We start from the raw sequence: 14,165 nt of genomic DNA on the forward strand, positions 1-14,165 counted from the left end.
AAACTATGTTATTTAACATATTCTCATGAATGGTGAAAAACTGTTCTATTTTGGGTTTACCTTGAAACCAACTTCAATGACATTTCCAGACTGAGTTAATGTAAATAAATAGTCAATTCCATCCAAGTATGCATATACATATCATGCCTTTCAGTGCAAATTGTTAAACACACACCCACACATACAGAGAGAGAGAGAGAGAGAGAGAGAGAGAGAGAGAGAGAGAGAGAGAGAGAGAGAGAGAGAGAGAGAGAGAGAGAGAGAGAGAGAGAGAGAGAGAGAGAGATGAACTCAGACTCACACTTATATGTGATAAAACTCCTGTATAAATTCCACTGTCTGAGTCATGCAGACACTCCATTCATTATCGAGTATATCATTTCCATCTGCTCACTTCAGCTGATCAGCCTGAATATATTTTCTCATTAGACACTGTAGTGTGAAATGTATACTGCAGCTGAATTTTGTTACCATAACAAATGTCAATCATTTGGGTTTGCTGGGAACTTAATATACATTAATCATTGCAATATGTTCGAATTTGTCTAAGTTTGTCTAAGCAGCATTAAAATGTTTCTACATATCTGCTTGTGTAAGTTAGAAACAGAGAATTTAATAAAGTCCTCAAATGGAGAATAATTCAACATCAAATTCAGCAAACAAGGTCAAATGACAACAAAGTAGTAATGATTTTCAGACTATTTCAATACAGGTGTATATTTGGTATTTCAACTTGAGCTCCAGTGCTTTTCTCCTACCGCCCCTGCAGATGTAATAACTAAACCAACCTATAGATGGCACTAAATCAGATAGGGGGTGGAGGTGGGTGGATGTACCTATGGCTGTGGTAAAAGATGCAGGAGTGGGCTGTATCTATTGTCCTTTAATGAGTGGCTTTGATCTGTACCCAGCATTTAGTGTTTGTACACCTGGACCACAGCAGTGCTGGTGGAAGCCTGGTTTGGGTGACAGGAAAAAGAGAGGGTGCTGCTGGGTAATTGGGGTGGGGGTGGGGGTGGGGGCAGGGGGTGATTGATTGATGGAAATTAAGACTTATGAGTTAGATCCAGCTTCATGCAGGTAACAATCCTCAGTGAGCCACTGCTCCTGGCGTGGGAATGCAGTAAAAAAAAAGCCCTAGTTAGGGCCCTACCTCCATTGTTTGTCCTGTTTTTATGGTCTATGGTTTTTATGGTCATGGAACTTCATTGGGATCATAACCCAATAGAACTTCAGTGTGATGCCCTTGATGAATTAAAGGCAGATGAGAATCACATTTGGTCTCCTACAGTATGTTAAACATCTCAAAGTGAATGGGATGTCCTAGGATCAACCTCGAGGTCATTTGAAATTTGGAGACCATGATAAAATGGGAGTAACTGATGTTGATCTTAATATCACATGTGTTTGTGTATCACAATCCAGCCTCTGACAAGACTGCAAGAAGATATGCATTTAGCATGAAATTGAAGACTAGTTTTGATACATCATTTCGATTTTATTTTCAAAGTGGTGAAACGTTATGTGCAACACGTAGGCATAGTTCCTATAGCTCTACGTCAATACTGTCCTGAGAGGCACTGGGGAAACTTGCTCTTACACTGTCTCTCTCTCTCTCTCTCTCTTTCTCTCTCACTATCTCTCCCTCCATCTGCAAATTTTTGACTTACATGTTCAGTGAGCTCTCTTTCAAATTTTGTTGATCTGAAACTCTACATTTCATAGGTGCTATTTCTGAATCCACAGTCTGAAAGCATGTATGGTGCAGCTGGTCACTACAAGCTCTGTGTTTAATTGTGTTTTCTCACACACTGGTGACTGCTGACCTCAGCTGTACATATTTGCACCACAAAACATGAAGCCTACAGATTTACACAATAGCTCACTAAGACAAAGTTCAGGCTCTGCTGCTAATAGAAAGAGGCATGGATGGATTCATTAAACCAAATAAGGTGAAACAGCCATCACACACACACACACACACAAGATCTTATATCTTTTCTATATAAAAATTTCTGTATTACCACCCCTGACTACATACATAAGGCAGAAAGACAAATACCATTTGTATTATTACAAACACTGATACTTACTTATGTATTATATTAGATGATAATATTTATATTTCAAAATATGTTTCCTACAAATTTCACTAAATCTGTTTTTAGAGCAGTCAATAGCTCGCGGATCTCTTTCAGTCTACAAGTTGATCATAGAGTCCTGTTCTATTTCATTAGCATCCCAAAGGTCCTGACACTATTGTTGAGGACAGAAGCAGAGATGGGAGGGAGCAAGGAACAATTACTGACCCTACAAATTCTTTTTATCCTTTTCAAAGCCAGGGTGATTAGGAGAGGAAAGTTTAGATTTCCTGAACTTGAAGTGGAAATGCAGCAGTGACAGACGCATCTCAGGGTCCAATCCACATCTGGTTAAGAGCAAGGGGAGCCTGTGTGTGTGTGTGTGTGTGTGTGTTCTTTTCTGTGAAACTTAAAATATAGTACCAGTGCTATAGATACAGAATTTTGGTCAAACCAGAAGCAAACTGCAAAACTGCAGTAATCAGGCAAATACAGTGAAACAAGATATTAAATAAAAGAAAAAGAAACAAAACCAGTCAATTGGTGTAAAAAATGGCTTTGAAAACAGTTAAAATGTTTCCCTCTTGAAAGATGAATGAAATTTTGGGGGAAAAAACAACAGAACTGAAATCCAGGATACCTATAATTGTGAACTGAATACAGGATATTGATCTTCATAATTTTTTCTGAGCTTTTGGGTAACGATGCTTGTGCTTGGTCTGTGTGCCCTCTTCCCAGGCCTGAGTCATCTTCCACTGTTTACTTATTTCGGCTGGTGAGGAGAGGATCGTGGAAAATATGCATCCTCCCTTATAACCGTTTCTTTGTGGAGCACCAGGCCTCTGTAATATTTCTCACTCTGGTGAGATAGTGCTTGTGCCAGGGCAAAGCAGCATCTCTTAACCCCATAGACACCGAAAGGGTACATAGTCTCTCTTTCTCACAAAGCACAGTTCACCACGGATAAGCTGTACAGCCAACGTACGGGACACATAACCATGATTTTAACAAAAATGGAAGTGAACTTGTGTGTATTTAATAATTAACATCATATAACTGGCTACTGTGTATAGCAGTCTACCCAAGTAAAGTTATTGTTATTATCTACAGCAAAAACTTAAAATGATCATAAGTTGCAAATTTAACAACACTGATTTTCTAATTATCATGCTGTTTAATGAATTTCTTTTGAGTAGAGCTGACTAAAACACCATAAACCATTCAATATCCAGACTATCGGGCCTCTCTAATCTCACCTATCAGCCTCTTCTGTATTACTTTATTTTTATTAGTTCATTTTAATCATTAGTATTAACAGCAGGTAAAGTTTAGGAACTAACAGTTTATTTCTCTTGAGGTTTGAAACAAACGATAGCTCTCTAAACACAAAACACAAAAGATTGAATTGAGTCCTTAGCATGGAAAAGTGCGAAGAAACTCTCTGCCTTTATGGCCTCTGAGAAGTGCAGTAGGAAGTGGTGCAGTAAAGAAGTCACACTCCACAAAGCTGCTCTGAGACCTTTCCATTCAAGCCATGCCTACATGTAGACAGAGGCCAAGATAAAGAACTATAAAAACATGAATGAAGAATGATGTTGTGTGCCTTTTTGCACAAATATGAAATTAGTTCTGCACATTATAGAGCAGAATTTATGGTCACATAAGTGCAGCATGTTCCATACTCTAATCTATACTATTTTCTCTAAAAGTATTAAAAGTAGAAATAAACAATAATGACAGCTAATGCTGATAAAAGCAGATTCTGGACACACATTTATGTGGATTTTTCTTGGGTCATGTTTCAGTATCAATAGGTCAGATAACAAAAACAGTAATGTACTTACTATTCTGTGTGCGTCATATTAAGTTGAGCTATAGCAGTAATAATACCGCTGCTGAAAGAGTCAATGCAAAATCAAAACAAATCCAATCTTCTGTATGACTGAAAGCTATTATAGACTTAACGAATAATACAGTGTAGCATAAGATTAGCTGAGGATGAGGGCTGTGAGTGCTAGTACTAATACATACTGGTCCTGTGTAATATGGATTGTAAGTTTAGAGCAGGCTCCTGTCAGCAGAAGTGCTGCAGCTGGGGGTTGGTTAAAGAGTTTCACTCCAGAGCAATCCACACCATTGCAATAAGTACAGAAGCACAGGGCCAAACACAAAGGATTTCACACATGTGTATTTGGGACAACAAAAGATTAACATCACTTGCAAATGTACAACTGACAGATAAGGCTACTTAGATGGTTTGTCTTCCTTTTTCTGTTTTTAAGTTACCTACAAATATGAAGAAAACTATGTCAAGTGGGAATTTTAAGGTGATTTATTATATCGACATAGTTTGTTAAAATACAAAATTAAAGGGAAAAAGGGTTTTTTTTTAAAGGGAGTTTTTCCTCACTACCATTGCCTCTCTAACGCTGCTTTGCAACAATGTCCATTATGTCAAATCTTTACAGAGAGACCTTTTCAATTTTATTTTTGATTTTCAAAAAAATTAAATGATTTTATACCTCTGTGGAGCTCTGGGCCTAGTTAGTAATGCATACACACATTATAATGCACATAGACTGCGTTACTAAGTAGATATAAAAATGAAGCATAGTACACAAAGCGCAATAATAATAATTATTATTGTTTGTTTTGTATATTTTAAATGTGAAATCATCTCCAGCAGTAAATAGGCTAACTCTTGCAAACCTTTAGGCCATTGTTCGTGCGTTGCTGTATGCTCGAGACCCAGTGTGCAGGAATAGGGGGCGTGGCTTCAGTGTTTGAGCCCCGCCCCCACAGCAGCATGAGGTCTCCGGTGGCCTTTTAAATCGCGCATCGTCGCGTAAATGAAGTAGAAGTTCGCTGTCAAAGCGCCGGGACGCGGGCTCATTGTCGTCGTGTAAAGCGCGTAATAAACTCACAGCCGGGTGTTTTTTTTGTTTTGTTTTGTTTTGTTTTGTTTTTTTTGCTTGTTTGTTTTTGGCGTTGTTCTCGGCTTTTCCCCCAATAAGACTGGAAATATGAGTTGTTCCGCTCCCGATCAGCGGCTGGAGCACCTACTGAGCGCTGTAGAGAGCGAGTTTCAGAAAGGCAGTGAGAAAGGAGACGCCTCCGAGAGGGACATTAAACTCAGCCTGGAGGACGCCGAGCTGTGGAGCAAATTTAAAGAGCTAACTAATGAAATGATTGTCACGAAGACTGGAAGGTAGGCTATATACATCCTTACATAATGGTTTGTGCCTCTTCTGTTTTAGAGAGTAGTGCATAAAATTGTTCTGAACGTTAACATTTTAGCCTTAGCCTAGAAATGGTATCAAACAAACAAACAAACAAACAATAAAACATTCCCAGCCAGTATTTGCATTATTAAAGAAGTTATTTGGTGTCGGAGAATCGTGCTAAAGTTAGCCTGTGCTCAGAGGCAGTGCTGTGCTTGTGGTTAGTAATAACTCCCAGTGGCTCCTAAACGCGCTGAGGCTCAGAGGCAGTTTTCTGAGTCGGTGTGTGTTTTGTTTTGTTTCCAGGCGGATGTTCCCCGTGCTGAGGGCGAGTGTTAGCGGTCTGGACCCCAACGCTATGTACTCGGTGCTGCTGGACTTTGTGGCTGCAGATAATAACCGCTGGAAGTACGTGAACGGAGAGTGGGTTCCCGGCGGAAAGCCGGAGCCGCAGAGCCCCAGCTGTGTGTACATTCACCCGGACTCCCCCAACTTCGGAGCCCACTGGATGAAAGCACCTGTCTCCTTTAGCAAGGTCAAACTGTCCAACAAACTCAACGGAGGAGGACAGGTGAGGCCCAGAGCAGCTCGGACTCCTGTCCTGTTACTCAGTAGCTGATTGTTTTCTTTGTAAAATCATACCTTTTGTTAGAATTGCCTCTGTGATATTTTCTTCCTTTATCATTTTTAAAATTTATTATCATACATTAAGTTCCAGTTTCCCCTTTCCTTTTGGTAGATTATGTTGAACTCCTTGCACAAGTATGAGCCGAGGATCCACATTGTAAAGGTGGGCGGCATCCAGAAAATGATCAGCAGCCAATCTTTCCCAGAGACTCAGTTCATAGCAGTTACTGCCTACCAAAATGAAGAGGTATGGAGGTCAAACATAGTGTTTCTGTCTGAGAAAATAGTATCATGCTTTCATCATACCAGATTAAAAATAGTCCTTGTTTCCTCTTTCAGATTACAGCCCTGAAGATCAAACACAACCCATTTGCTAAGGCCTTCTTGGATGCTAAAGAGAGGTGGGCTGTAACTCAGTTTAGATAACGTAACACTAATTTAGTCTAATATAATGTGACATAATAGGATGATGATGTTGTGGAATAAGCGCTGAACAGTTCACGTTTTTCTTCACGTTCTCAGGAGTGACCACCGAGAGGCCCAAGATCAAAGCAGTGACAATCAGCAGTCTGGCTACTCACAGAGTAGGTACTCTTATCAGTAGTACACCCAAAGAGGTGTCACAAAAATGCTTAGTAGAAGGATTCCTTATGACATAACCTTCTTCCCCTATAGTTGGTGGCTGGTTTCTGCCCAGTAATGGTCCCATCTGCCCCAGCAATAGCCCACCCCAGTTCAGTGGGTCCCCGGGTCACTCGTCCAGCTCTTACTGCGAGCGCTATTCCAGCCTGCGGAGCCACCGAGCATCTCCGTACCCCAGCCATTACCCTCATCGCAGCACTAACAACAGTAAGACACCTCACTACCTGTTGCTTTTGTTTTGTTCTATTAATAAATGCATAACCTGTCGAGTGAAATGTTAGTTTTAATACTAAATGTTAACAATTTTAATTGTTAGGTTTTCCCAAAAGGAAAGGTTATAAGTGGCTCTAAGTTTAGATGTAATTGTACTTTCTTTGGATAAGCTGCTGACTATCTTTTATGGTATTTTTAGACAATTACATGGACAGCTCATCAGGGAGTATTCCAACCCATGACAATTGGTCAACCTTGCAAATCCCTAACTCTAGTGGTATGGGCACCCTTGCTCATACCACCAACTCCAATTCCAACACAAGGTCAGTCCACACACACACACACACACTCACTCACACTCTCTCTGCCTCTCTGCTACACCTAAAACTAAACTCTTAACTTTGGAAACAAATAAAAATCTTATCTAACTTCCCATTTTCGAGATTAATGAGGCAGTTTACTTAGTGATTGGCTGTCTAACCTTTAACCTATTGTGTGTTAACAGCCAGTATCCCAGCCTATGGTCTGTAGCTGGGACAGCCCTCACCCCGTCTGGCTCAGCTTCAGGCTCCATTGCTGGGGGTCTAACCTCTCAGTTCCTGCGAGGCTCCTCCGTGTCTTACTCGGGTCTGACCTCTACTTTACCCGTGTCTTCACCATCGTCCATGTATGATCCAAGCCTGACTGAGCCAGGAGTATCTGATGCACAGTTTGAGACCTCCATTGCTAGGCTTACAGCTTCTTGGGCACCTGTAGCACAGAGCTACTGAGAACTGACTGGGGCCCAAGAGACGTGCACCCGCTGTTACAGAGATAGTGTAAGCACCCTGGATCTGAGATTAAGATCCCTGAATGGTGATTAAAAAAATTAGATTGCTCTAATGCAGGTGAGTAGGAGAAGATCCAGAAGAGATTCCTTCAAGCAGTTTTAGGAAATTCCTTTGTGTTAGAAAGCTAAAATAAATGACACATAGTCATTGCTACTGATGATAGTAAAACTCTTAGGAAATTTAAAAGAAAATGTACTGTCAGCCATTTTGGGACCAATGATGGAGCTCCTGGATATACAAGATTAATAAGACCAAAGGTTGTTGTTGACTGAATAAATGTAAATGTCTGTAAATAAATTTAAGTTAATGTCCATTCTCGTGGTTGGTCATATAGAATATGAATTTTAAATATTCAGAAACCTTGTAAGAAAGACATGTCTTGTATCCTTTCTGGTAATATACAATGGGAACTTGCACACAGAAGTGCCTTGTACATAACTATCTATTTGTACTTGTTTGCCTTAAGCTTTATTTATGTCTTTTTAATATTAAATTAATTTTTTTCTCCGAAATGTCTGGCTGTTCCTAATTCCTTTCCCTCAACTCATTTTAAAATGTGTACACATACAATTAAAAGTCATTACAAGTACCATGAAAAAGTATTTGACTCTAGTATTTCTTCTATTTTTACATATGTCACACTTAGTTTCTTCAATTAAAACAATTCTGAGGGAGATTTTTCCTCCAAAGCGGTGTGAAAGACTGTTATCAAAATTGATTGGTGGCAGTTGTTGCTGCTAAAGGTGGCAGAACTAGTTATTAAGATAGATTATAGTCTTAAAGAATAAATACGAATATATAAAGTTACTTTAAATCTGGAGAGATGCAGATTTTTATAGCTAATTATCCTGAAACATGTTAATAATAAACGTCATAATAAAGTAGGTAATAGGCCCTAATAGTATGGATAACTGGATAGTTGAAGATAATTGATTTGCAGTCTTCAACTGTCCACTTGAAGATTAGCCTCAGATTCTTGTTCTTGGAAGACAGGAGTGAAACCGGAGGTGGTTTTCTGCTGTTGTAGCCCATCCACCTCAAGTTTTGATGTGTCGTGCATTCTGGAGATGCTTTTCTGCTCACTATGGTTGTAAAGAGTGCTTATCTGAGTTACTGTAACTTAACTCCACTCAGCTCCAACCATTCTGGCCATTTTCCTCTGATCTCTCTGTACAAATAGATGGTTATGTACAAGGCACTTCTGTGTGCAAGTTCCCATTGTATTGCAACCATTCTGTGTAAAGACTGCTGTGTGTGAAAATCCCAGGAGATCAGCAGTTTCTGAAATACTCAAACCAGACTAATCTGGCAACAACAAATGTTATGACGATTACATGAATGAGCAGGGTTGCACAGGTGTTCCTATTAAAGTGGCTGGTGAGTGCATACTGTATTTAAATGTAATACACAATGTTTCTTGTGAAACCGGATGTTTTGGACAGAAGTCCTTCTTTAACTTTACATTTCAGGTGCTTCTGAGGCTATACAAGATAATATTTCTTAATTAATTTATTTAGAATCGATTTAAATACTTCTAAAAATCTTGATCCTCTAAAGCTATATAATTTATGATGTAACTTTCACAAAAATGTTTTTCTATTTTTCAGTCAGATTTTAGAGGCAGTTATAAGTATTTATAATTACCTCCAATTATTAAGCAGTTATAAGTATGTTTGCAGTTATTCTCTCAAGTATTAAAACATTTTTTTTTTACTTGGATTTGGGTTATATTCTTGCTGTTCTTTTATAATTTGTTAAATTATAGACATACAACATGTCAGAACATACATCGTAATTTTCTGTATTTCTTTTTGTCATTCCTACTGTTACAATGTATTTTTCTGGAAACCCAGACTTGTTGATTTATTTTATTATTGTGATGGTCTGCCTCTGTAAATTCAAAAAATCAGAAAAGGGCCATGGCTTTCTGTGCACACAATATTAGCACTAAGACATTACAGCTGTGCTAAGTGAAATCTAGGTTTTGTTAGTTGTGAAGATGTGACATTGCAGGTAGTTCAGACATAGTGCTGCGCTTGCAGCTCCAAGCCTTACGCACGACGGCCTTTTTCTACTTATCACACAGATTTGTTAGAATTTACAGCTCTGTGTCATTCTGGGGAGAAAAAAACATTAGATATTAATCTTCCAGTGTTCTTGAGCAAATCACATCAAAATGTCAAAACTAAATGCACAGAACAAGGCAGCTGGTTCATTTTCTAGATTTTTTTAAATTGTAAGTTGTTAATGGTGCTTACTGACCTTTTTTCTCTTTTACACACACTTTGCATGTAAGAAATAATAGAAAAGGCAGACATTTAAAAGAGAACTGCCATACTGCTGATCTTCTTCATTACAATGTAGTGTGTATTGAAATGTAGAGGGACAGCTTCTGTCTACTTGTATATTACCTACATATATTGTAGACCACAGGTTTAATGCATTATATAAGTTTCTATTTTGTAGCAGTGGGCGTGAGGGATGGTGCTGTCAGTGCTTCAGTTGATACAGCTCTGAGTCTGTGATTGAGGAGTCCACACAAGGGTGCAAATGAAGCCCACAGGCAAACATACCTGAAGGAACAACATGACAGACATCTGGGACAGGGGGAGAGAGAGAGAGAGAGAGAGAGAGAGACAGAGAGAGAGTGAGTGCGTGCGTGTGTGTGTGTGTGTGTGTGTGTGTGTGTGTGTGTGTGTGTGTGTTGAGCTTCTAAGCAAATTAAAGTTATTTTCTCCGAATATCTCTACATTTGATGTAGTCATAATGTGTCCATAACTGAGCCTGTCATTTGCCTGTCCTTTCAATTTCATATGTCTATAGAGAAAAAGAGGTCTCCCTAGTAAAAATTACAGTTAAATATATTCTAACTTAATTCTCATTTATACGTCCTCTTGTCATGGGCATATCTGGATTTCACAACAATTAGGGCCAGTATAAAACACCAGCCTGCATTTCTAAATGACATGCTTTGACCTTCCTACATTGTCATGCTTTATTATATCCAAGTGCAACATTACTGACAAAAAAATATATTCCACTAAATAAGCAATCGTAAAAGAATTTTTGAAAATTTCTTTATGGTCTCATGAGCCTACCCTCTCCTTTTCTCTGCAAACTCGTTCATTCTGAACAAATTTTTAACATGACTTGGCAACAACGAGTTGTCTCAGAGAGTGATTAGTTCAGCCCCATAGGTTCTGTACAGGAAACAGAAATGATTAGTTCACGTCTCAAGTCTTCGGGTTCAAGTCATTAGTTCATCACGTCACAGCCCCACTGAACTGTGTCCGTGTCAGTAAAATGATCCAAACTTCCCAGCACTACTGCAAACACAACTGGGCTTGCAAGTCATGTGGTAAAGCAGTGCAGTTACCCGATCCCAATCCCTGCTCGATTTGTGCCACATGTGCGTGGTACAGACCAAGATGCTGCCTGATCTGTAAAAGAAAAACCTCACACGTTTCAAAACCTGCATGCCCATGGTTATAACGTACAAAATGCAAACCCTGCAATGCAAACTTTTTTCATAACATAAAAGGCATGATGTTAAAAAGTCTGTTATTATTAATAGTGTGGAGATGGTGGTCCAAACGTCCCCCATTTTGCTTCCTTGTAAAATACATTTAAGATTAACTAATTTAAAAAAATTCCGCTAGCCCTTACTTGATATAGAATATTAGTTCTAATTTTGTATAAAACGTTGGTGGTCTCCAATCGTTAGATTTGCATCGGGTATTCATAAACACAACTGTAACATGGGTATTTTCAAAAGTCTCTGTAGTCTCTAGCCCAGAAGTTCTCAACCTTTTGTAACCAAAGCACCCCCCCCCCCCCCCCCCAAACCTCTCCTATCATGTGGCACGCATCCCCCCTTATTGGAGGAGAGCAGGCATAATGATTATCTACTCTATATAAAATCTATATTTAACCTAATCTATAATATGTTTTGATAGATAGATCGATTTTTTTTTTTGCTTTTGTACTTTTTTAATTACTTTTCATAACTTTTATGAATAAAAAAAAACAACAAAAACGACTTTTATAAAACTATGTAACGGTCAGGTATGGAACATGAATGATATAAAATGTTTCTGAACACTATAACTACTTTGAACAAGAGAACTAGGCTGTAATAACCTGGACTATTTACATTATTACATTCGTCTTGCATTCTAAAAACATTCGCATATGAATTATGTGAATTGGGACGAAGGGAACGTCTTGTTATCCATGACATTGTTAAATCTCTGGCTCTCAGGCACTCACGGATCCGAGCAGACGCAGAGAGAGGTGTGAGTGCGGAGGGAAAGCAAGACCTCCTGCTTGCAGGACAGTACTGGCCACATTTGGAAAGTTGCTAAAGTGCAAAAAAAAAAAAAAGTCGCTAAAGGGGACTGAAAAGTCGCTATGTTGGCAACACTGGTCTGCACTGACAGCTAGATAAAAGGCAGGATACGCTCCGCCCAGCAAAAAAGAAAAAGGGAGAGGTAACGTGGGGTTTTGCATTCATGCACATTATATTTGAATAGCAATAAAATACAACTAGTACCAAAATTATGCCCTGTCTGTTTTTTTTCTTTCTTTTTTTCTAGGAAACAATTTGCGCCCCCCTTTTGATCTCTCCGCGCCCCCCTGGTTGAGAACTACTGCTCTAGCCTAAAGAATTTATAGCCTCACATTTACAGTGGTGAGTTGAGTCTCCCTATCTGTTTTTTTTTTTTTTTTTTCTCTGAAGTTGATTAATCCCTGGCTTTGGATTGATTAAAAATTTGAATTTCAGCTCATTTTTTCATAAAGTTTGTGAAAAGTCCAATGAACAATCAGAGGTTTCACATCAGCATAGGAAACCCCAGAAGTAATCACAGAGCTGTGTTCACCTGGAAATTTTCTTGCTTCCTGCTAATTCTGGCTTGGTTCATGTGACACCATCCCATAATGCTTATGTTACATGCAGGTATAAATGTAGACATGAAGGCCCAACGTGTTTCCAATTATGTGCAGAAGAAAAGAAATTTTTGATGTATGACAGGAGTTTTAGTGATGAAATGAGATTAAAAACAATAGTTAATGACACTTCAAAACCCTATTTGTCTAACACCCATTCCAATATTACATTACCAAAAGCATACATATCGTTACATGCTATCTGAACACATTTGTTAGTAGCAATAACGCTGCAAATGCCTAATTGTTAGCATCATGATAAGCAATTTCACAACAACTTTAAATTAAACATAATGAAACAACAAACACTGGAAATTAATAACAGAAAAAAGGCAAAGTACCTATAGCAGTTAGTTAAATATGATCGAAAGGAGACTTGAAAATGTGTGCCTACCAATTCGGATCATACATTAGTAAAAGGGCAGAGGAAAGGGGGTCACAGGAAGTTTATGGGGGAACAAGAGAAATGGGTGTCACAAAAAGATAGCAAATGGAACAACAGGCTCCATCTGATGCAACAGGCTCATTCTGATGTAACATTTTGTGCAAATATACAACTAATTGTTTCAGAAAAAAGTATATTAATAACTGTTACACAAGGCAATGCGCTCCTATCTCACCTTCTCTAGCACTTCTAACCTAGCTAGCTGGCTCTAAAGGCACACCATTCCCTCACCATACTTGCTTTTCCATCATTAGCTCTCCAGTTGTGGCAATCTGTGCCCACTACAGCCTCAGAGTCCTGTTTCTGGCATACCCATTGTGGTCTACTATGCCATGGTCAGCCCCATCCTGATGCTTGATGTGAGCATTAATTGAAGCTCTCAAATCAAATCAAATCAAATTTTATTGGTCTCACACACACAACCATACACAATACATCATGCAGTGAAGTGCTTTTTACAACTGTCTGGTGACATTTAAAAAAATTATTTAAACCAAAATTTACATACATGGAAATATAAAAAGAAAAATAACATTTTGGATCCCAACTCTAAAATACTCTTGGATAACTCTGCATTCGTATGATTTTATTCATGTACTTTTTTTTAATTGGATATATTTTCTATGCCATAAACAGCAAAATCCAAAGATGGAGACTCAATGGTAAACATTTATTTCAGAAAATCCCAACAGTTGGTCTATTCCCAACATAAGGTGCTGCAAATTCAGCAACTGCATCTTCTATAAAATCGCCTCTAATGGGTAGGAGCTATATGATGGGAAAGCTACTCAGTGAGGATAGAGATAGTCCTGGGTTTGCATTTGTCTGATGAATCATGTTGTTCGTGTACATATTTAGTAGACAGTACACAAGTCTACTAATAAAGATTTTTGTGATGGTAGAGAAGCCATTCCAGCTAGACACAGTCACGACTGTTTAATCAGTTGATGATCTGCACCATTTTAGCTCCACTTGTATATCCCGGTTGATTTACTTAACCCTGTTGCCAAAAACAAATCGTCAAAGTCTGGTTCAGCCCATCACTGAACAGCACTATGTTTGCCGATCTTTCATGCTCCTCCCATGTCCACACACACAAACCCACCTTGCCCTCTGATGTCTGTGTGCTTTCGTTAATGAAGAAATTCTCATACCTGGG

The 14,165-nt window shown here is 38.8% G+C and overlaps 1 protein-coding gene across 1 annotated transcript; it reads left to right on the plus strand.

Annotated features, from left to right (window-relative positions):
- Window positions 1-4,948: 4,948 nt before the first annotated feature.
- On the plus strand, window positions 4,949-8,126 carry tbxta (T-box transcription factor Ta). The gene is made up of 8 exons (XM_017480837.3): window positions 4,949-5,289; window positions 5,609-5,873; window positions 6,042-6,176; window positions 6,269-6,330; window positions 6,452-6,513; window positions 6,605-6,778; window positions 6,984-7,107; window positions 7,290-8,126. The coding sequence occupies exons 1-8, from the start codon at window positions 5,105-5,107 to the stop codon at window positions 7,552-7,554; spliced, it is 1,272 nt and encodes a 423-aa protein (XP_017336326.1). The 5' UTR covers window positions 4,949-5,104; the 3' UTR covers window positions 7,555-8,126.
- The last annotated feature ends 6,039 nt before the right edge of the window (window positions 8,127-14,165 follow it).

Source organism: Ictalurus punctatus, chromosome 12 (genome assembly GCF_001660625.3).
Source record: "Ictalurus punctatus breed USDA103 chromosome 12, Coco_2.0, whole genome shotgun sequence".
In the NCBI taxonomy this organism is placed as follows: Eukaryota; Metazoa; Chordata; class Actinopteri; order Siluriformes; family Ictaluridae; genus Ictalurus; species Ictalurus punctatus.

Bases quoted from the DNA above. Each gene is read 5' to 3' on its own strand.
- tbxta (XM_017480837.3), top strand. From the start codon at position 5,105: ATGAGTTGTTCCGCTCCCGATCAGCGGCTGGAGCACCTACTGAGCGCT. The intron at 6,331-6,451 runs GTGGGCTGTAAC...TCACGTTCTCAG, and splicing joins TTCTTGGATGCTAAAGAGAG to GAGTGACCACCGAGAGGCCC. The intron at 6,779-6,983 runs GTAAGACACCTC...TGGTATTTTTAG, and splicing joins TCATCGCAGCACTAACAACA to ACAATTACATGGACAGCTCA.